Source organism: Cuculus canorus, chromosome 2 (assembly GCF_017976375.1).
Source record: "Cuculus canorus isolate bCucCan1 chromosome 2, bCucCan1.pri, whole genome shotgun sequence".
Classification (NCBI taxonomy): Eukaryota; Metazoa; Chordata; class Aves; order Cuculiformes; family Cuculidae; genus Cuculus; species Cuculus canorus.
In genome coordinates, this window is record NC_071402.1 from 33437261 (window position 1) to 33461349 (window position 24089).

Genomic DNA, 24089 nt, shown 5'->3' on the forward strand with positions numbered 1-24089 from the left:
GAGATACTGATGAAGTGTAAAGGAGAAAAATTGTAGAAAACTACCCGCAAATGCTCCATTAATAAATCATTCAGCTTATACCTTACAGCATTACCAAATTTAATTTTTTGTTAAGTGGCTTGATTTTGCATCATGGAGCAGAACTCACCATTGCCATTATACAGAATCTGCATAGTTTCGAACTCCAGGGCCGTATACGTTGAATCTAAAACTTCACTGTAGTTCGCTATTTCCATGTCTAATATTGGTTCCGACAGCTTCATCATTGAATGGAAAACCAGTGAAAAAGCTGCTCAAATGTACAACCTTCCCATTCTGTTTCACAGTGATTGATAATCCAAAGTTAACTATAACTGTGTCACTTACGTATTGCAATGGGAGGAGCTGGAAAACTGCTTCTTCATGCTATAATCTACCTCTTTGCTGTTTTTTTTTTTTGTTTTATGATACAGTGCAACCCTTCTGATAATCTTGGAATGCTTTATGAAATAACCTTATCAGAACTTGTACTGGTTCCAGTTTTCGAGTGGAGCCAAGGACGTGCAGGAAACTTCCTATATCTTCTATACCCTGCTACTCATGTTGTTACCATTGTGTGTTATTATACAAATGGTCCTAAACAAACAACTCTGATTGTTCTATGTAAAGAGACTGTAGGTTCATATGCCATTTTCTTCTCTCTCTTCAGAACAATAAGGAAGTGTGATACAATTATGGACTATCCTTACACCCAAAACATCCATCATCATGTTTTAAAAGACAGCTGAAAAACCTCCCATTTTTACAACTGTTAACATTCTTTAACAGCAGCAATGAACTGGCTGCGTAGGCACCCTTAACTAAGGACTCAAGCAACACAAGCCCTGGAGCAAGAAAGGCCGTTTTACAGATCCCCTCCATCACACATGGTGTTGCTGCGATGGCTCTAGGCAGTGGACCCTGCATATTCTCAGAAGGTGGCTTCCTGCTTCAGCTCTTCTCCATAGGAGATGTGATGGCAGCACCTTGTTTTCCAGTACCATTTAGACGCATAGAGAAAAAAATATTCACCTTCTCTGAAAAGAACAATCTCTGGGTAGATCCACTGCTCATCAGCTGGTGCACATGGCAAGTACAAACCCAGTAAAAAATATTTTGTAAAGCTGCTTTAATCTGTGCAAAAGATAGCTAAATTTCACTTGCTGATAGAGTGTTTTAAATACTAGATAGGAGAATTCCAAATTCCATTTTTTTTAGAATTCCAAACCTACTGCTATTCCTTTTCCCTTAAACCATTCATCCATTATATTTAATGAGACATTAAAAAAACTGTGAAAGTCATACATAAAAAAGCGCACATCTATAATACCTTCATAAGTATGTTTATTAATGATCAATGTAACTACAAATACTTCCTATGCACTACAGAAGACAATTAATATATGGGAATTTTATTAAACATGTTATTTAAAACAATATACAAAGGTCTACTTTGTATACTAGAGTTAACTAGAGTTATCTTTTGTTCCTTAGTGCATAAGGGTTGAGATTTTATATAATCTGTGGCTTTTTCATACCAGACTTGTATGCTGCACAAATAGAAACATATCTAAGATCAGCTGAGTTTTATTTCAAAACTCCAGTCCCCAAAATACTCTGGCATATGAGTAACTTTAAAACAAGGGAATGAATGTAAGGTGGAAGGCATCATGTATGACATGAGCAAATCCTGCTATTCCCACACTGTTAGCAGAACTTCTTCAGTACTGCCAGAACAACTCCCTCAGTGACTACTAAATAGAGGGAGTGAATTGACCGTTCATATTTCTGTCATATGAAAACTTATTTCAATTGATTTTTTAATATGGAAAAATGTACACTACAGGAAAGTTATTCTTTATACTATTTTTATCGTGTTTTGCGAAGGAAACTTACTGTCAAATGTTACATTTATAAAAATCTGCTCTCTGGGTGATTTTTGGCACCATGAAGTAAATAATGAACAATTAATGTATATTAAATGACTACCGTAAAATAGTACGAACTTTTCTTTCTGCCTTAGGTGGATTAGAACGCAGTCTCAAAATTAGAGCAATTGAGGAAAGAAGCTAAAGATGAAAAGCTTTTGCTCCTGTGTCAGTCCCAGCTTCATAATGTTCACCAGTATTCAGACCCCCACACAGCAAATTTCCTTTCATATTGGACATTTACACTGGTTTTCAAATTCTGAATGACTTGCAGTTTGTAGCATGAGATGTTCTTTCAAATTCTAAGTCAAGTCATCTACTACTGACAGCCAAGAAATATCAGCCTTACGTAAGCAGTTTAAGTGTCTAATTAGTCGAACTGTGAAACACTCCTTTCAGATAAGTGATAGTGTAAAATTGAGTGAGAAATTATTTTTCAAAATAAATTTTATAGCAATTGTAAAAAAAGAAAAAGCTACACAATAATGTTTCTGTTCATGTGGTACTGTAGGTATTTTTCTTTAAATTTGATGACTTCACAATCACATACAGAATGCATTCCTATCTTATCTTTAAGACTATTAACTCTGTTAATTGTTCAGCTTACCATATTAACTGTAATCATTCTTTCTGATTGTGGTATTAAATAAAACATTAGCTAATAAAATCAAGGTTTTTCAATAAAAATCTTCCTGAAAGTAAGAACAAATCTCAAACTACTAAAACTACTGAAAACAGTTTTGGTTTTCTTTGGTTTTTTTATAAGTAGCAATATGTCTTTTCATTATTTCAGCTTAGTAAGAAATGTTGATCCCTATAAAAAAGTCTTTATTAAAAGTCTGGTGGGTTTTTTTGCTTGTTTCCCATGTATTCTATGGCAGGAATACATCTTCACAATATTTCTTTGCTTTGCAGGTACAGTGAGTTGTGGTGGACATACTTGGAATGCATCCTATTTTTGTCAATAAGATGGCATATTTATCCAGTATGTTGATAAAACAGGCATTGTGACATGTCTGTCCTCCCATCTGCTGTCACACATGAGACAGTGTACACAAGGAGTCTGTACTATCCAATCCTAATGAAATCACATGAGCTGAGTCAGAATGTCACTTTACTACAGTAAACTCAGCCAAAGATGTCCAAGCTAGAGGGTTTATTTGCCAAAAGCTTGGTACCCAGGAAATGGTACGCAAATTTCTGCATGCCAGTGGGAAACCTCATCTTTGGCTTACTAAAATCCACGCCCATGTAATACTAGAGACTGAGTTTCCCTTTTCTGTAATACACTCTCAGTGCCAGCATGAACACTGCCCATCACATAAGCTCTGCTGCCACCCACCCTCAAGTATTTCATACGGTCCACGAGTAACAATGGGGAAACATTTGCTTGTATTCTAAAATGTATAAAATTATGATATGTTTGATATGAAAAGATTTGTAACACTGCAGTATTAATGTATTTGATGGAGATCAATGGCTTTTTTTTAAAAATAAAAATGTTAGAGTTGAATCAGATCTAAAAATGAGTGATAAAATTTAAATGTACTACCAAGCTTCTTAGACTTCTTTGAAAATAAATAGCTTTTTGTCCTTAAGACATAAATATTATGATGGAAACATGGGTACAGATCTTTACAACTCTAACATTACAGCTAGTCTCTAACATTGTCATGCCCCCCCTCCAAAAAAAAAGTTCGGAGCCAAGCAAGGACCAAGTTGCCTTTGAGCTGGTGAATATCAATGAGTTTTTCAGAACAATTTGTGAATCCTGAGAGTAAACACACAGCACAACAACTGCTTCCAGTACAATGATCAAAGGTACCATCCCAAATGCACTTCTCAAACCCACCAGCATCAACTATCAGATAGATTTATCAAGTAAATTTATGGTACTTAGATGCTTCTCTGCCTTTCCATTTTGTACTTTCCTTTTGTATTTCTCCTAAAAATCTAGTGGCTAAATAAAACACTAGAAAAGCAAAGCCAGTACCGGAATTGAATAACAGGCTTTCATGGCACACTTAGGAGGAAAGGTGGTAAGATTAGCTGCATCAAATCATGCCAGGTGAAACATAAGTACAAATCTTTGTGGGAAATCTAGGCTAAGCCTGTTTCCATTACACAGATTTTCAGACACTTAGACCACCCCAGGCATTCTATAAAAATGAGATTCTTGCACATATTGAATCTGCCTCTTTTTTCATTTGAATTGGTGATTAATTATGTTGGGCTCCACCGTATCATACAGTAAAAGTACATAGCTTTCTTTAATAAGTTATGATGAGGAGTCGGCTTTTTTCATTTTGGTGTAACAGGGAACAGACCATTACTGCAAGCTCTGAATTGTCTTTTGACTTCATAAAGTATCTGTCTTGCAGAACACCCAGCTACAACTTCCACAGCCATAAATATGAATAAACATAGAAAACAAAGAACATGTTTGGCTTCCGACTTGTCAAACACTATGGAACCACCGTAGAATGTTGATGATTCCAACATTCTATATAGAATGTTTTGCAAGCTGTAAATAATGCCAAAATAGTTATGAAGATGTCAATGAATAGTCGACCCTGAAATCAGGGTTTCAAAGCTGCATAGATTTAATGCTTTAAATTATATGAAGTGCAATTTACAATTTTAATCTTGCACCCACTAGGGTCTTTGCCTTGTCTGTACAAAGGAATACGAAAGCTTCAAAATATTTTGAGTCTGAGGAATAGTTGCTGCAGGATAATTTTTAAGGTAATTTACAATGTCCGAGGATATAGCCTGCTTTCAGATCCTCCCTCCCTATTCCAAACATCATTCTCTACAGCTTACTCTAAAAGGATAAATGATTTATTCACTTTGTATACCGCATTGTCATTGAGCAGAGCAACAGTAATATAACGGTGCCATATGCAAAGGTAAGATGTTACATCCACTACTTAAGGTCAGGGTAAACAAAGCTATCGTGTTTATATGATTTTATTTACCACTTAGACATGTGCATATAGATCAGTTTGCAGAAAATCAGTAAAAGCCAAAATAAAAGATACATTCCCATCTGCAAACCCTTAGTTGCACTCTCTTCAACAGAAAGGTGTGTTTTGAGGATAATCCTAGTAATTCTTGACATTGTATTGCCTATGTGCAGATTCTCTCCATGAGCTATTAGTAAATCTGTATTTTGCCACTCCACCCCATTCCTCTGCTTGCTTTGTGCCCAGATTAACAGTAAATTTGCTAATGCTATTTAGGGTTATCAGGCAGTATTCAAAGATTGTGAACATTCACGTGAATGTTCATAAAACACAGGATACTTTTGCTATTTACATAGCAGTATATAAGGTTTAATGTTAGGTATGCGAATTAATATTAGATAAACCTTAGTGTTTAATATTTCTGTTTTAATATTCTTTAGTTAATTTTATTCTTGAAACTCACAATAGTCATGAAGTCATGAATAGTCATTGACAGTTTAGAGTGCTTAAAGGATTTTGGTAGCATAGAGTTTTGCAGTGAGATTTTCTGAGATACAGTTAAATCACTGGGGTTACTTGTTAATTATTTGCTTAGATCAGGTAACTTATTATATTCTGATGCGCACAGGAAAATTTAATCAGAGACTTATCCTGGAGAGCTAAATGAAATGAGAAGAAAAGAGGAAAGAGTTCAGGCATAAGATAAAAGCAAACCATCGTGATACTGTTAAGCAAAACAACATACTCCTGTTCAGTCATCCCCAGGTGATTAGTAATTTCTTAATAGGCCTCCTTGGCAGGTTTTCATACAAACTCAGTCATAAAAAATGTTTTTATATAGCCAGTTAGATAAATTTTACTTGCAATTTATCCAAATTTATCTTGAGAAATACCATATAATGAGATATACATGCATATTTTTTTTCACAGATAAACACCCTTGCCTTTGTCATACATAGTAAAAGAGTTCAAGAAAAGGTTAACCAGTGTCAAGGCAAGGTTTGTTTGGGGTGTTTTTTCAGCTTGCCTAGAGTCTTTCTTTTCTGTGTGATGAATTAATCACACCAAGTCTTCTAATTTCTATATCCTATCCTATCCTCTGCTGAATGAGTTATATATGCTACATAATGTCTCAAAAAACCTCAGCACACTTCTGCCCATGCTAGTGACTATATAACTCTTGATCCTATGTAAAAGGCTAATTAAATAACTGAATAATCAGGCAAGTCCCGTTATTTTCAGTTACTCTGTCTAAAATTAAAATTTTTAACTAGAGTCTAAACCAACTCATCACATTCCTTCAGAAGGAACGTTGTGTCAACACACTTGGCTTAACTCTTCTAAGACACTGGTGTGGTTATGCTTAGCTTGACAAATTCTCTCATTTTTATTGTTACAAAAATCAGTTAATGATAAGTTCAGTGTGCGTTAAAGACTATGAGTTTAAACAGAAAGCATGGGAAAAGGACAGAAAATTCAAAATATGACTTGAATAAACGAACAACATGCAAGCATAAAGGCATATGTTGTTTTAATGATATTTTGGATCAACTCTTTAAATGAACAAAATAACTCAATTTTATGCATCAAATAAATATGAAGATTTTTAGAACAGCTCATGTCCTGGGGAGGCATGCATGTAAAATACCATGATTTTCAAAGGGATGCTTTTCCCTCTGAGAACAATAATACATGATGAGATGGAGTGCTGCTGAAAATCTGTCTTGTAAAATGTATCAACACCAACAATCCAAAGCTTCTAAAAATCCTAAATTGGTCCAAGGAAACCATTTCACTAGGTCAAAACCCAACAAAATTCACATTAAAACCATTACTTTATTTTCCTTATGAGAACAAAGTCAGTCTTGGTTTCAGCAAACGTGAAATGACAACAGTATTTCCTTGAAAATACAAACAACAGGGCTGTACTAAGAATCGGGAAGGCCTTGGACATTTGCTATCTTTATGGGCAGAGGTATGTGCGCTGTAAGTGCAATAAATCCAGAACTCAGGGCACATAAAACAGAATCCTCTGGAGAAGGAGCTTAAGTCTATTCTTTGCTCTACACATACCGATCTGCTCTGCAATTGGCCCATAGTTATCTCTTAATTTTAACACATGCTAGGTGTGTTCCCAGGTATAAATAAAACATTAACTACTGTGAATTCCAAGAAATACAGATATATCTGCTCCCAACGTATTTTTAACAGTGATTTTAGTAAGCTCAAAATCAGTAAGAGTCCCCTTCACAAGCTGATGATAAATATTTAAAAAATAAAGTGGGCTGTGTCTCTCTTATTAATGAAGCCAGAGCACTGACCAAGGTAAGAAGAAAATTCACTAGCATGGGGACTATGAGTGAAGCAATCCTCCAAAATTGTACTTTATCTCAAGGGCAGGTAAGAGGAAACTTTGAAAAATAGCCATAGGTGTTATTATGAGTGAAATCACAATGTAACTTATTAAGGTTCAGTCTGAAAGGTCATGTGTAGCATGATCAGTACTATCCTAATTATTATAGACCACAGCTGTGCCTGGGGAGGTTTTCTGGACACCAGCAATATTCATGTGGTCCTATTTCTTGTTTTAAAAGTATACATATAGGTAGGCTCCATCACTTTAACTGAGAACCTTGCAGTCAGTAACATTATCCACCTATCCGTGAGAGAAGGCCAAACTATATTCCTTTTTTTATGAACAGAAAACTGAGGCAAAGGACAACTAAAGATAGTGTTTATGACACTTGAGTCCACGCGTCTACAACATAACCACCTGCATGTAGACTAGGTGCCTAACTCCCTTTGTATACAAGGATCAGAAACAGGCACTTCTAAACAGATTCATTAAACCGATCTTTAACAGTAGAACTGAATCACCTCTCAAAGCACCTATTTCTTCCCACTGTTTGACTAACCAAACTGCTCACACAAATACAACAAACACTTAGAGTTGGGTGACATGAATCTACTCGAATGACTCCCCCGAATCAGACAAAAGAGCTGAAGGTGGAGACCCTGGATGGAGACATATACCTCTGGCACTTTCCACCTGAGCACTTTCTTAAAACTGAAAGTATAACATATACCCCACCTGTTACAAGTTATGAATACCAGAAAAAAGAAAATCCTTTATCACATTTTAAAACAAATTTTAAATAGTTACACTCCCTGTTCAAATGAGGCAAATTTGCACCAGTTTAAGACACATTTCAGAGGGCCTGAGTTTCAGAAAGAGTCAGCCCACTTAACGCGTGTAATCACAAAATGACCGAGTGAAGATTAAATGAATCAGACTCAGGTATCTCTGTGTTTGATAAAAACAGAGATACATGCAACACAATCCAAAAATTAGCTAAGTGAAAAACATTCCCCGTAACAGAAAGCAATGAAGTTGAGTTAAGACAAAGCAAGTGCTGTTACCATACCTAAACGCAGGACAGCTGTTCTGCATGGTGTCACCTGCAGTCCCAGTTTGTCAACATGTACCCAAAATCCATGTGACTGGAGGACGATCCTCTATAATTTCCTGTTGACGGTAGACTAGGCATGCACACAGGCTCAGAGCCTAGCTGATACCCGCTCTGGCCTGGGAAACCAGAAATACAAGGCATGTGGAGGACGCAAGTCACTTCCTCACCCTGCTGGGACGCTATTCAGGTGCATCTCCTGGGGCCAGGACTTGGTCCACAGTGTAGATACAGCCACAGAAACAGCTTTCCACTAGAAGTTAGGCTGCCTTAGAAAAGCTCCATTCTGTGTTGAACAAAATGAGAAATCACAACTAATCTCATGGGACACACAAAAGTTGTTGTAGTCCAAGATTTTGATGATTTTTCAAAACAATATGGTAAAAATACACATCTTTTTTATCTGATTAAGGAGAAAAGGCAGCTGTAAACTGTACTTTCTGCTGACTAAATGTCCTGGCAACACTTGCTAGCTAAACTGAGCTTCTAGATAACAATGCTGTAATTAGACATGTGAGAAAATCTCTGAGGTGACAGTCCACTTTTGATCAATAAGTTCTGTAAATACATCAGCACTTACAACATGTTAGTATTTGAATACCCCTGGCTGATTTGTGAGAATGGCAAAAGCAACTTCCTGTGAAAAGTTAGTCTCTCAACCTCGAAAAAGAAGCAAAATCATAGTAGAATGGAATGTCCTAATCAGAAAGAACCACAGAATAAATTTGTTTAGGAATCAGGAAGGCTGAGTCAGTAGCAGTAGTACGCAAGGAAACAATGACTTCACTTAGAAAGGTAAGGAAGAGGTCACTACTGGGTGTGTTCTAGCCATTTATGTTAAGGTTTTATTACATACACAACAAATTAGACATTTAAACACTTTCAGACTCCGCTGGTGAGTGGAGAAAAGAGGGGTAACAGGGTTTCCTTTTTTTAGGAGAGATCTAGCAGTTCAAGGTACTGTTGCAGTAGACTGACTGTCATATTTAACAGCAACAAAACAATCTTGCTAAAACTTGACCTCGCCTGGGCCTTGGAATAGTACAGCTAAAACACTGAAACTGTTTTGTTTTGCTTTTTTTGACATATAATAAATGTCAAAATGTAATAAATAGGAACTGGATAAATATTTTCTAACTGAAGATTGAGGTGACATCTAATTTGATCTGCGTAGCATTCTTGGGGGGAAAAAAATGAGACAAAACTACAGCAGTCTACCATTGACTTGGAAGCAACAGTTAAAGAAAAACAACCAAACAAGTCGATCGGTAATCCAAACATTCCTAGGAATTATAACAGAAATAATTATTTTGGTATTTCAAATTCTTCAGAATTACTGAATCATAAAAAGAAATTAAGACACATCCTTGTTGTAGGCAGTTTTATTTTATGTAAGTGAAGATGTATTTTTTCATTTGTTAGAAAAGCAAAAAGAAGACTCAGAGGTGAAATAGGACACCAGGTTCTTTGCTAACTTCTGAGACTGAAGAGATTTAAGTGACTGAAGTAGTATAGGCTATTTGCATGGCACCCAATAACCAGTTCTAGGAGTCAAACGGAGGAACTATTTGAAACAACACTATGGGCCCGAAGGGGCGATTCTCCTCCTTACATCCAGTCTGAAATTCTCCATTTTCAACTTACCTCCACCGTCTTTTGCCCTCCCACCTACACCACAGTGGAAAGCCTGGCTCCATCTGTTCACAAACCACCTTGAGGTACCAGAGGCTGTTCTGAGGCCCCTCTCCCAATGGCATCTTAAGTCTGTGCTGTAAAGGCTCTGGTCCATTAGATTCTCCTTAACTGAACAAATGCTCCAGCCCCTGACCATCTTGCTAGCCCTTCACTGAACCTCCTCCAGTTTATTCATGTCTCTCCTGGTAGAAAGAAGTTGCAGGGGAGAGGGGGAAAAAGTGGATGCAGTGTTTTAGATGCCATCTAACAAATGTTCAGTAATGGGGAATAATCACAGGTGCTGTTGGCTTGCTGCTACTAGGACACACTGCTGGCTCATGCTCTGTTTGCTGTCTCCAAGACTCCTTGGTTCTTCCCTCAGAGGCTCTCTCCAGCCAGTCCCCTAATTCTGCCTCCAGCACAGAACTGTTACTCAAGCATCTCCCAGTTTCTCAGTTCTCAATTGAATTTTTATTCTCTAAGAATCACAATACCTTTCTAATCTTCCCTGGCTAACTTACTACAGCATTCTCTTTTTTTTAGATGTATATTTAAAGTTACCATGACAGACTTGGTTCGCAAAGATTGACTTAGCTGCCTAAAACAGTTTTAATTAAAATACTGTTTACTTAGCCAGAATAAGAAGTAAGTTTATCTCTTCCACCAGTACTTCTGGACACATTTCGTAGAGCCAACAGAACTCAGCTCCACTGACTGCTATCTGTCATTCATCTGACAGGGAATGACATTTCTGCTTCCATCTGCATGAGGGAGACATTAAAAGCTGCCATTACAGCAGGAATTAATTACTAATTAATTACTAATGGCCTACCAGCCACGTCCAGGGCACAAGAATGTACCTCTTATAGAAGGAGACTAAAAGGACTTGGTTTGCCCATCTTAGGGAAGTGAAAAGCGAGTAAGTTTATTCTACAAATAAATCACGCATGGGAAACATTGGGGGGGGAAGAATAATGTAGAAAATACAATAAGGCTGAGGCTGGCAAGTGGAAAGCTTCTAAACATGGCAGGGTTACAGAACTGTAACAAACCTTCATTTAAGAAGTAGAGGCAAGGAACCAAACTGGTTTTAAGACATGGAGTGAAATTCATGAATGGTATTATACGGTTTGGTGACATAAGCCAAGTTGATGACTCAGGGGATCCTTTCTTGTCTTATTCTTCTGAACATTTGCATCATTAATTTTTTTTAAGTGGTCAGTGAACAATATCAATTGTCTTATTCTAATTATGAATTTAAAAAATACAAATGACAGAAAGTTAACCTTAGTGTGATAAGCAATTAAGAATTATGCTGTGACTGTAGCTGATACATAATTAACAACCCCTGCAAACGATGTTATCCATCTAATTTGCCCAGATTGGAGCAGCATTATTCTTAGGCATGTTTAGCAAGTTCTGTGATAATGTGCACTTGAGTGAAGGGCTCTTTACTAACCTGTTCAAATTGTTATTAGAATTGCAAATAAGAGATACATCAGCATCATTTCCTCTGCCCATCATTTTCTCTTCTTTGGAAATAGCCTTGAAAGTAAATCAAATTGTAACAAGTCCAAAGGATGTCTGCACAAATTGAGTGAAGTGGCGTTATACAATTAAACAAGAAAAATGTGCAAAAAATCATCCTGATGAACCAAGTAGACTGAATCCATCCAAAATCTGAAGGGGGCCTACAAGAAAGCTGGGGAGGGCTTGTTTACAAAGACTTGTAATGATAGTGCTATGGACAACGGGTATAAACTGAAGAGGGGCAGATTTAGACTAGACATAAGGAAGAATTCCTTCCTTATGAGAGTTGTGAGGCACTGGCACAGGTTGCCCTGGGAGGTTGTGGATGCCCCATCCCTGGAGGTGTTCAAGGCCAGGTTGGATGGGGTGCTGGGCAGCCTGATCTAGTGGGACGTGTCCCTGACCATCACAGGGGGGGTTGGAACTAGATGATCTTTGAGGTCCCTTTCAACCCTATCTATTCTATGATTCAAAAAAAAAGTGAGCTGCTGCTGAGTAGGAGGTAATAAGAATCATGGAGTTCATTGGGGGACACAGGGGAATGTTCACTGTAGAAGTCACCTAAGAAAGTGGAAAGAGAAAAATACGTTTTGAAGTGGTGTATATTTAAGGCCCAGAAATGAAGAATTTCTGATCATTAAAAGCCTAATGAAATAAGTAGAAAAAATCATCACCTTTCAGGACTGCATCTTCAAGATCAATACGTGTTTGAGTTGCAAAGTCTTTAATTAGCTAATTAAGGCATATAAATTAAAAAAAGGAAGAAGAAAGTAGTTTCACAGGTCTTCTGTTCATCTTCCCCAGAAGGATATTGGAACACCTGGACAACTGGAGAAAGTAATAATATATAATGAGGGAGCAGTTGCCTTATAAAGAGCACACACAGTCTTTGGTGAACAACATAATGACATAATTTTGCAAAAGTCTTTGGTGTGCATATACCTTCTTCTAATCTACCACCAATTTCTCTGATTTCATAGGTGTTTATGTGGCTTTCAGGAGCACAAGATTTCTAACAATTGTGCCTCCAAATGGTCACCATTTTCTGAGGGAGTGACATTTAAAAATAGGACAGCTAATGATATAGTCACTACCAAACAAGTAGGTTACTGAAGCATGCAGCAAAACTTTACGTATGTGAAAAAAAAGAAAACAACAGAGAACAGAAGCTTCAGTTCTCTATACACAGATGAAGGAAGTCTAATTTCCTAGGCTGTGTTTCCATCCTCACCTCTAAGGAATACCTGCAGTCAATAAGAGTAAAATAAATGCTAAACTACCTGCAATGCAAACCAACCATGCTCCTAAAGAAAATAGTTGTTTGGATTATAAAGCCTGAGAACAACAGTGCTTTCACTCAAGGTACAAAGGCATTTCTGAAGATTAAAGAAACTTCAAGAAAATGCTTAAGTCATCAGACAATGTTGATGCCTGATTTTATTCCACTTGTAGAATAAGAAAAGCGTAGAATTTATACAACGTCTTGAAGGATTCTGGAAGGATTACATACAGGGAATATGCGACAAAATGGTTTTTAAGATTGCAGAACTGTTGACATAGAAGTGTATGAATAAAAGATTCTCTGCTCTTTGGATGACTCTAATGTTTAGGCACTGGGTAAACTACATAATAAAACAGGATTTGTAGTAGAAAAGCCTGGAAGGAAACTAAGTTTAATTTGACTGTGTGGAGAGGGTTTCAAGAAGGATGAAGGCATGAAGGAAACAAAGGGACATTCTGTAGTAACCTTGAGAAATACTTTATACCCCTTGCAGTCAGCCTCACTGACTTTTCTGGCATGACTTGCACTTTTAAATGCTAAGCTTTAGCTGTGCAGTCACTTTTATTGTTTTATGTATATTTATGTCAATGCTACCTACTAATTGTATGCACTTTTATATATGTGCAGTCTGTATACTTATGAGCAATTCTTAAACATAAACAGAATATACACTGACCACTCATGAAATTTTGAAAGACTGTTTTTTTTCTGCATCCCAAATCTAACTCCCTCATATTAAGATCCAAATAAGAATACATAATTTTTAGGTTTTTTCTATTAAAAGCAAATCCATCCACTGGCTTCAGCTATGACAGCATTCTTCGCTTTGTTTTCTACTTTCCTAGAGACCTTATAGGTCATACATTGTTCTTTCCTTTGGAAGAAACTGACAACACAGAAAATCACTTCTAGACACCAAGGATGAAACTAGCTCCCTTTATTTAGATAAAACAGGACTTTAGTCAAGAACAGAGATTCTTAGACTCTAAATTGTAGGTCTGCTGAGGCACCACATTCTTTATTGATCTTGTAAACTGCCGTTCGTGCAAAATAGAAAGCAGTAAAAGTATTAGTCTGTGAGTACTTTCTGTCCTCAGAAGTGATACAGCTACACCAGTGTACCAGATTGATTCTGCAAATATCAGAAATGAGAGTGGTTTTTTTAGTAGTCAAATATATATAAAATTAATTCCGGCCTGCATACTTTCACACAGAGTCTCTGGAACGGAACCATACTGTTTGGCTAACTGAGAAGGAAAAAAGCACTACTTTTAATGACACAGGCTCTCCCACTGGGGCCACTATAAGGACATATAAAAATCATCCAGCCATACTGAAGTGAAGATGAAGCCCAGCAATGGATCTGCTCTTTCAGTTCCTCTGTGCCTCTCTCCCTGCCTTCACTTATCTATGCAAGGTAAATTCATCTCTCCATCATCTATGATGAGGAAAAGTTGGAACCTCTAAGAGAAGCACACACTTTTATATATAGCTCTTTTAGTTCTACATTTTCAGAACTCCCTTGCACACCTAATCCTATAGCCATTAGTAAGGCAATAAAATGACATAAATGAGCAAAGAGCAATAAAGCAATCATGTCCCAGTATGTTTATTTAAGTTGTGGTCCTTAATGACGGAGACCTTCGTACCCAGTGATACCTGGAGCTACTACTAATTCTCTGCTGCAAATCCCTGGTTATCATTACTCTCAGACTTATGCCTAATGTTTTAAAGCCCTCTTCACACAAACTATGCAAAAAAAAACCAAACCCTCACAGAAAGAAAGAACAGTTTTATATGTATGTATATGTATATGTATATGTATATGTATATGTATATGTATATGTATATGTATATCTATATCTATATCTATATCTATATCTATATCTATATCTATATCTATATCTATATAAAAAAAATCTTTGCAAATTCAGCCCAAATCCATTTCCTTTTAGAGCAATACTGAAAAAGTTTAGTCAGGTGAGGTAGAAAGGTAGAAGTGGACAGAAGGTCTCATCAATGGGTACAGGCTGCACTTCTGCATCATTCCCATACTCTGACCCAGATGGATGTGAGTTAGATGCAATGCAAAATTTGCATAGCTGAACAGAGGTTGTGTTAAAATGTGTTGATGCGTACCTTAGCCTTTGGGGGCACTGTGTAAATTAGGTACATAAAACAGCTGAAACGTCAAACAGAGCTGGGTGGCTGTTGCTTAATATTAGACTGCAGACATATCCTCAGTGGTAAGAATTTAAATCCAACTATGGACTTGTGAATCTGATGTGAAATCAGACTTTCCTCTCTTCAAAATACTTGACGAGCAGTCAAATTTAAGCTGTGCTAACTAGCATATTGTGATTATTTTTACAATCATTTCTACGTCCATCTAAAATTCATTCCTTCAAAATACCAAATCTCTTCAATTTCAAGAGTTGTAGTTATCTATCAACAATTCAAGCAGCATTTCCTCTATCTTTACATTAATATTCATATTATTCTCTAAGAAGTTTTAAGAAACATGACTTCCATAAGGGGACATTCTGATAATCTACACTGACTTCTGAATAGCACTGAAAAGTGCAATTTGATCCAGTTATTCCTTATGGGGACCAAGAACATATGCTTGCCCTTCAGAAGAACCAACTTTGATTTAATAACAGCCATAACAATCTACCAAAAAATATCTAGGGATCAATCACAGCCCAGTGACTAGTCAGTCACAATTACAGTAACAGTCAAAATACAGTAACGAACTTGCAGTTTGGATGTTTCTAATTTCATCTTTTGAAGATCCCTGAATGATTGGTTGTTTTAATTCTATTCGTGAAAATCCGTATTTTTTTTTTTTCGAGTTGCCTCATGTCACATAAAATGTCTGCAGAGTCACTTTACTTCTACTTCACCTCTGTGCCATGTATGTTCCAGTCTTTCCTTCCCAACATTTCTCCCTTTCTTTTTCCTCTGTTCCACTGTCGTCTTTTCAGCCAATCTCCTCTCTTGATTTTGTAATTTTGTTTAATTCATTCCCTATGTATAAAATTTTCTTCAACATAATAAAAAAACATATAACATTAAGCCAACACATCTTTAGAGTGCTACTGAAATCACATAAATCCTATTGTGGAACAATTTTTCAGGATCAAAAAGTCACAATATTTCTGAACCTGAAAGAGACAACTGTTGGATTTCTTATTACATTGCACTAAAATGTCAAAAGATTTTACTTTTCCTTCTTTAAAACTTTCATAACAACATGTTTATAAACTTAATGTTTATTAACTTTATGAGTGCTGTTATGCATTTTCTGTGACAATGTGCACAGGATTTGTCTTTGAATCCTTTCCTTTTCAGTCTGAAAACAAGTTCTGGAATTTTCTTTTAAATAATTTGAGGGAGTTAAACTGCATTTCCCTGCTGTACAATACACCCGTTGCATTGCTTGTGTTCTTCTTTTGCTCTCCATCTTCTCTAGATTTTTTTCCAGCAATATTCCCTTTTTTGGTTAGTGTTTTGTGAGAGAGACTGTTTTTACTACAGATTTCAGCAGTGGTTTGTTCTTTTTCTGTGAGCTCTAGGAACCTGTCGTCTTTCAAACTGGGAAGAACCACACAAATGTGGAAGTCCAGGTATAAACTAGCAACTGCTCAGAACAAATAAATTACGTGACCCAGATAACATGTGATATGTCACATTAATATTGCAAGCAAAACATACAACAGGTTGTGTTTGCACAATCAAGTGTATGCAACATACAGAGAAAATGCATAAAGTTTGGCAACATTCTTCAAATAGCATGCTCTAAACATCAAAGCTGGTCAGAAACTACTCTGAGGAAAATATTCCCCCTTTCATTTGAATTTTCAAGTGTCCAAACAGTACAGTATTGTGCAAAAAATGTCTTGTTGAAATAAAAAATAAAAAAAAAACCCAATGTGTTGAATTATTACATTGAGCGAGAATCCAAAAGCACTGTGTATAAATCACATAATTTTGCTTAAAAGCGGGGTAGAACAAAACACGGATGGGTAGAGGAAAAAAGACAAAGAACATGGGAGAAAACCAAAACAAAAATGTACCCCTTTCAGGATGATTGAATTTTGTTTAACCCATATTTTACTCTCTGCTGCATAATTTTACACTCTTGACAAAGTGTCAGGCAATTGGAAGAAGGTTAGAAAAACATATGCAGCTTTTTGTCAACGTTATGCCTCCCTAAATTTAGAAGACTTTTCTGAATATGGAAACTAAAAATAAATCAGGAAGCGCTGTCAATAATGGAGTCTGAATTATCCAGCAATAAAAATCTGAAAGCATTTTTAATATATTTAAACAGAACTTTCATAACATAAATAGTGGCAACGAGATTTGACTAACAACAAAAAAGTGATTTGTAGCTGACTTAAGCAGATGACCTTTTAAAAAAAAATTACACTGCTTATATACACTGTGGCTTGTTTACTTACATTTTTAAACTATTATAAGAACTCATGGTTAAAATGTGGCCAACATGTACTTTACCTAATCTTAATAGCAAAAGCTGGCACTGAATTCTTGGATAAGCAAATATATTCACATTAATATTTGCAATTTTAGTTTCCAGAATGAAAATCAATGTCTGTTTACCTGGATACTGTAAATAAATTAACAAATGCAGAAAAATTAATGTCTAGTTTCATGTTACAATTTTATTTTCACCAGACATATATACTGTGCTTTTGTGTATTTATAGAGAAAGAGAAGGTTATCCAGTTTGGCTTAGGACCAGTTTTACAAGAGTCATATTTAAATGCAACACAACTATCTTTAAGGAAATATCCTGATACCTAAAAAATTGAAAAACACACATTTATGTTATATAGCGTTACATAACAGATATATAGAAACTTATATAACAGATATAAGTCTGGATTTTCTAAGTAGAAAGCTTCCAGAATTCTGTAAGCATTCACCAAACTAGTTCTTTGTTCATCAGAGTAATGTTATCAGAGCTATAATGACAAGAATCATGATTACTAGGCCAAGTCAAAAATTTGGTTAATATATACAATTTTTATGAAAAAGCATCCACAAAATAATGACATTGAAAAATAAAAACGAGAAGGTGCAAGCTGGTTCTCAAAATCTCAAATGTTAATCCAAATATGAAAAATTCTTAATCAAAGTTAAAAAAAAGTCCTTTAAAACTTTAGCAAATTTAAAAAAATAAAAGTCTACCTAGCTTTAACAATAGTTAGATGCAGCATTGAATCCAGGTTCATATTTACACCAGTTTCTGCCAATTCTTTACCTCTTCTCTATGAAAAAAACATATTAGGTTCAGTTCACCTGCCCAGCTAGCCAACAAGATTGATCTTTTTTCACTTTGAGAACTTGTGACCAGTGTGGAGCAGAATGATCAGCCATCTTTTTAACAGCCTTTGGATGAGATTAATCATGTCTCAGGTTACAAATCACTCAAGCTCCTGAAATTTTTCATTCTGTTACCCTTTCCTGTCAGTCCTCTTGTTCCTTATTCTTTTCAATGTTATTAGGCTTTTATTTTCCTGTGTTAATGAACGTAGATTTTTACCACTCATTCTGACAAGTTCATCAATGAAAACATGGCTCATCAGAGCTATGCAAATTATATTAACTATATTAATTGTATGAGAAGCATTGGCAGATTGTTGCTTTATCAAGCCACTCCTCTTAATATTCCACCATATCCTGCATTAAGCTAAATAAATACGATCACACAATAAACTTCCAATATTTAACTGAATGTAGTCATAAAGTATATACTTATTAACTAAATCCACATACAAAACATGCAAATTATTGTACAGCAGCACCACCTCTGAAACACTAGCAACATACACTAATGGACAAAGGACATAATCCCTTTCAGTCTTAGAAAAAAGGTATATTATTCAGGATAGTTCCTTCACACGCCTGTGAGGACAGATATCTAAAACTCTTAGTAATATGTAGAACTAGAAAAGAAATTTGAGGCAAGTAATAGTAATAAATCTAGAACTAGGATCAGATAACAGCTTGATGGCAAGTATGACAAAAGATAATCAAATTTTATTCAGAATTTTTGCAGTTGTTTTATGCCATAAAAGGGAAACTCTGCACTTGTTTTATGCCATAAAAATACTTATTAATGTGTTTATATCCTGTCATTGACTTTAGTTGAAACATTCCAGTAATTACTGGAAGACATGGCACAGAAAATACTGTGCAAAGCAGTAACTAGCCTCCAGGAAATAAATAAAAATGTGAGGTGAGATGAGATGATGAGACAAGAGATGAGATTAAACAAAAAGAAGCAAGACGAAATAGTGAGATATACTAGCCAATCAATGTTCTTTTCATAGAAAACATTCTGTCCCCACCAGTTATGAACACTGAAGAAGGTGGTGAGCTGAGAGATCTTAGACCTGCTTACAACTCATCTTTGGAACAAACATCAAGGTGAAATGAGAAGTACACACAAACCACAGATCAGCAGATGATCCTCCAGAAAAAAGGAGCTGCAGAAATTTTTCAAGGTATTCAGACACCTTACAATGCAAATGTGCATTGTAAAAGAACACACGGTTCTTGATAACTCCTAGCCTCATCCTGTTGGGAAACAACATGCTGAAGAGCATGGTTCTCAACTGAAAGAGTAAAACAGAGAAGGACTGGATCACTGGCATGCAGAAGACGAAGAGGAGCAGGTATCATGTACAGAGACTTCTCCAGACCAAAAAGGAGTCCCTCTAACACATACACACATGGTCACACGTAGCACCATTCTCAGCAGGAAAGAGAAATAGCAACTGCAACCACAACCACCACTATTTCTGATGGTTTTGATCACCCTGTTCCTTTTTGCTGGCAGATAAGATGATGAGTTTACAGACAACGTGTAGGACAGTTAGGCGGTATTTCACTAGATATTTACTTTCATCTTTTAATGCATTAACTCCTTTGAAAATATAACCCCAGTCCTAAGTATTCCCTGGAGAAGTGTAACAACAAGAGTCTGGTTTTGCTAGACCTTTTTTTAGTGTTGAGTTCATCGGTTGTCAATTAACTGTAAATGATAAAGGCAATCATAAACACGAGCAGGCAATTATTAGAGCTCAGTTCCATGAACCATTTCGCAAAACAAACTCTTGGAAAGTATGAACATCAAGTGATGAACTTGAAAATGCCTTTTTTGTAGCAGATATATCCTGAAGAAAGAGACGAAGTTTGGGTTTTTTTGGTGTGGGTTTGGTTTTTTTGTTCTGCGTGGATAGGAATTTCATGGGCAATGTATGGAACTAACAAATTTAAAACAAATATATGATCGATTTTTATTTAAATGCCTCTAAATTAATTGAAATAACTTGAATTATTTAATTTTAAATTTTTGCAATTATTAACTAAATTCGTTTTTCCCCAAAATCTGTTTCGATGTCTCTGAACTGCATGTGACTCTACTGTCAGCTACATTCTGCTATACTAAGACAACACAGCCAGTAGCAACTGAGAAAACACATTATACACAGTACTTAGTTCACCATGAAATCCTAGATGAGTTAATGATACATAATGGCCTACAATTCACGTGTGACTTATTTTAGCAAATCTTACTGATACAGCAATTCAAGCGCACTGCATCAAGGCTGCACTAAGTATAATCAAATGGACTTGAAGAAAAATGAGCAGAAATTACAAAACATTTTACTGAAAAGAAAGTTACGTGCTTAGAAGTCTCATTAGCTCAGTGTTGTTTGACTATTTTAACACATCTGTTTTATTAGGATTTCCAGTTCAGATTTTGTGAAGAAAAGAACTAAAGTGTCAGTGCTCATTAGTTCCCTGCTCCTTATCCAAAGTTATTGAAACAGTTACAAAAACCTGTCCAGCATCACCATGATGGCTGACATCTTGACTGACACAAAAATGGTGTATAAAGGGGTATCTTTGCAAGATCTCATCTTTTTAAGCAGGTTACCAGGGCCACATCCATTACTCAAGATGTGGATACACACTAGATGTACCCTGTAGCAGTAGGTCTGCAGCAAAATCTTTGCAACTGTATGAATCAACTACTTTCCAGAAGTCCTGATGAATATATTGAAGAAAACTGAAGTCCCAGGAATATCTCTTTATCTGGACAGGTCTATGTGTGACTCTGTCAGCAATTTCCTTTCATTCCAAAAGCTAACCTTAAACCTAATCCTAGCCCTACCCTTGGTTTTCTATCTATTAAACAATCATTAATCCAGGAAAAATCCTTCTGACTTAACCCATGATGGCTTTGTTTCTTTAAGCGCCTTTTCGAGGAAATTTGCCAAACGCTTTTTGGAAAATCAAAATTATACTATGACAAAGCCTAAAATCACCACCAGAAGGCACTGTGAAGCTCCTAAATATGACATACCCCAGCTTTGCTACATACGACACCATCTCCCTTGCTTCCCTCTCACTGGCCTCACCATCAGGAGAAGAGCTATGGCATTTGCTTGCTCTCTCAAGACAGGACAATCAGGGACCACAACACAGGGAGCACACAACACCGGGTGGTCCATTGAGGTACACTTATGTCAATAACATATCCTTTACCCTACACCTAGAGATTCCTTGAAAGAACTGCAAGTTTATCCAGTGTGCACTCCTGATGAAAAAAAAAAACAAACCAACTTTAATTAGAGATTTATACATCTGTTTTTCACAGTGTACTTCAACAGATTTCATCTGTGGTACTTTTTTAGGAAAAAAAACCCACAACAACACTAAAAAATTGCATGGCATTTTTCCATGACGTCTGGTCCTTTGATACAGGGATACAGGTTGAAGTAACAGACACAAACTAGCAAGACAGCTTAGTAAATGAGAATAGTTCTATAAAAAGATAGTTGAGATAACTGTACCTTCAAATACCTTCCTGCTTGTGGATAGCGTGAAAGTAAGGCTTATTTTAGTACTGCTCTGTGCAAGAACCTCATGTGGAAAAGTTGAACAGGTGAGAAAGAAAACATTTTAAGTAGAGCAAGAGTAGTACTGGTTCCCCACCTCCTGGTGCCCTTCAGATGGCTCTCACACCACCACAGATAACCACCTCACTGCTGGTCACTAAATGCAGCCCACTCACCTTGGACTCTAGACAGCAACCCTGCTTCTGCAGCTGCCACCAAACACACCAGTGGTAACAGACTAACCTAAAACCAAAAACTCCACTCTGTGATCAAAAACCAATGACGTTCACAAACAATAGGTGCTGGGGAACAGACAGTAGAAACTGATTATTAACAAATGCCTGCATTAATTTGTGGTAGAAGGTCCATACATTATATTATGCATGTTATTTAATTTTTGTGGTTTGCGCTGGTTTGAGAAATAATAAAACAAAGTGAAATAAACATACCTATACAAAAGCCCCAACAGATACTAGAGAACCAGAAACACCTTTTGCTCTGAAAAATATAAATACAAATTCAGGAAGCACATAATCAGACCAAAATACATTAGAGTAAGTCAAAATTACCCTATTTACACAATAAAATATAGTCTCAAGCATAAACTTTATCATTATTTCATTTTCTCAGCTGGCTTTATTCATCTAACAGCAATACAAATCTACGTAGCTGTGTAGATACAGAGATCTCCTGTGTAATCATATTGCCTTAGTTTATGCTTTTAATTAATAAACAGCAGACAAATAATTATCATAGCTGAATAAGTGGTTTTACTTCATATTACCCGCCCATTATCCTCAACAAAAATAAATAGCAACAACAGAAATGTCTTTGTTGTTCTAGTATTGTTTCAGTGGAAATCTAAAGAATCAGAGCTTATTAGACTCACTTCTTGTATATTACATGGAGTTTGACATAATGTAGTCAAGTCACACAAATAAAGATGGGCCCTTTGCAGAAATGGCAGCTTTGGTATCAATGGCCACTTGTCAATATGAAGAATATACTTCATCTAGATAAAGAGACTAAAACAGTTCAAAGTACTTTACTAGCAACAGCTCCCCTAAGAAATGCGTGCATCAAAAACTAACACCAACACACCATTTCTTCCAAGATCAGACATTATTTTCACCAAATGAAAAATTATCTGTATGAGTATGTGTAACAGTGCCCTCTGGTGAGTAGGCGCCCAAGCGATCTGCTTTCATTATAAAGGTAAAGATTTTGCAGCACGGCTGATAAGTAATATGGACAATTTTGCAAACTGAATTATTTCAAAACCAGCAATGAAGAAGTTTGGTGTTTTGAGATCATAATTACTTTATGCAATTGGTTTGTGCTTATTTTTTTAAATGCAAGCTTCTATGAGAAAAAAAGACAGTAGCCTTGACTAGGTGAAGATTTATGAGTGCTATAGACAGCATAGCTACTTTTATGGCTGAGAATGTAATAGATCCTAAGCAAACACTGATAAGTCCTCTATTCTTCTGGGAAGTATCCACCCACCAAATGTCCTGACATTGGAAAGCCCCACAGTTTTGGTAAGAATAAAAACAAGCTAACTGTAGAAAACACTTCACTTCTCAAATCAGTTGAAAACATTCATCAAATGTTCTACAGGAAGGGACTGTGTTTTTCTCCATTACTGGACAATGACCACTGCATTTTCAGTCCTACTGAAATTTGTATAGATATGTACATCTTCTATATATACACACACATAAAATACATGTCTATGTATGTGTACGTACGTATATTTATGTACAAAAAATAAGTTACAATATTGGAGGTACTTGCTGTTGAACCAACGAGTAAAAGTCTATCTCAAAAGGTTTAATTGTCAAACACAGCTAAAGGTACTTCATTAAAAAAAAAGTTCATATGAAATTGGGAGTGGCTGAGGCCTCAAAATACCATTGTGATCTAGTTTATTACCTACTACCCAGGGTGAAACCAAGAGTAGTTTTACTGAGAGTCTCATACTCCATCAGTAACTCACAGTCAGAACAAACGGTCTGTCTCTCAAGGTACCATACCATAACTTTTAGCCTCTGCAGTGCAACCTTAACTTCATCAATGTTCACGTAAAGCGGGGAAAACTTAGGGAAGTTACCGGACCTGCTTCTATCTATGATGTTTGTACATCACAAGAATGAGAATGTGAACTTAATGAAGATACTACCCTAGTAAACGTTTCTAACTCTTACAACAATCATTATTCTCACTCATATTGCATATACCTCATCGCTATCTTGCTGTAACTGTGGTGACTAATTAACTTTGCA

General features: G+C 36.2%; 1 protein-coding gene across 2 annotated transcripts in view; it reads right to left on the reverse strand.

Annotated features, from left to right (window-relative positions):
* The window catches only part of HNF4G (hepatocyte nuclear factor 4 gamma), a 59173-nt gene that overhangs the window by 21792 nt on the left and 13292 nt on the right, over positions 1 to 24089 (reverse strand). The window contains exon 1 of one of the 2 annotated variants that reach the window (XM_054060609.1): positions 149 to 312. The exons of the other annotated variant lie outside the window; for it this stretch is intronic. Coding sequence (XP_053916584.1) covers positions 149 to 266 — 118 coding nt within the window. The 5' untranslated portion in view covers positions 267 to 312. Of the gene's footprint in view, positions 1 to 148; positions 313 to 24089 lie in introns of those variants that run through there. 2 annotated transcript variants of the gene reach the window in all.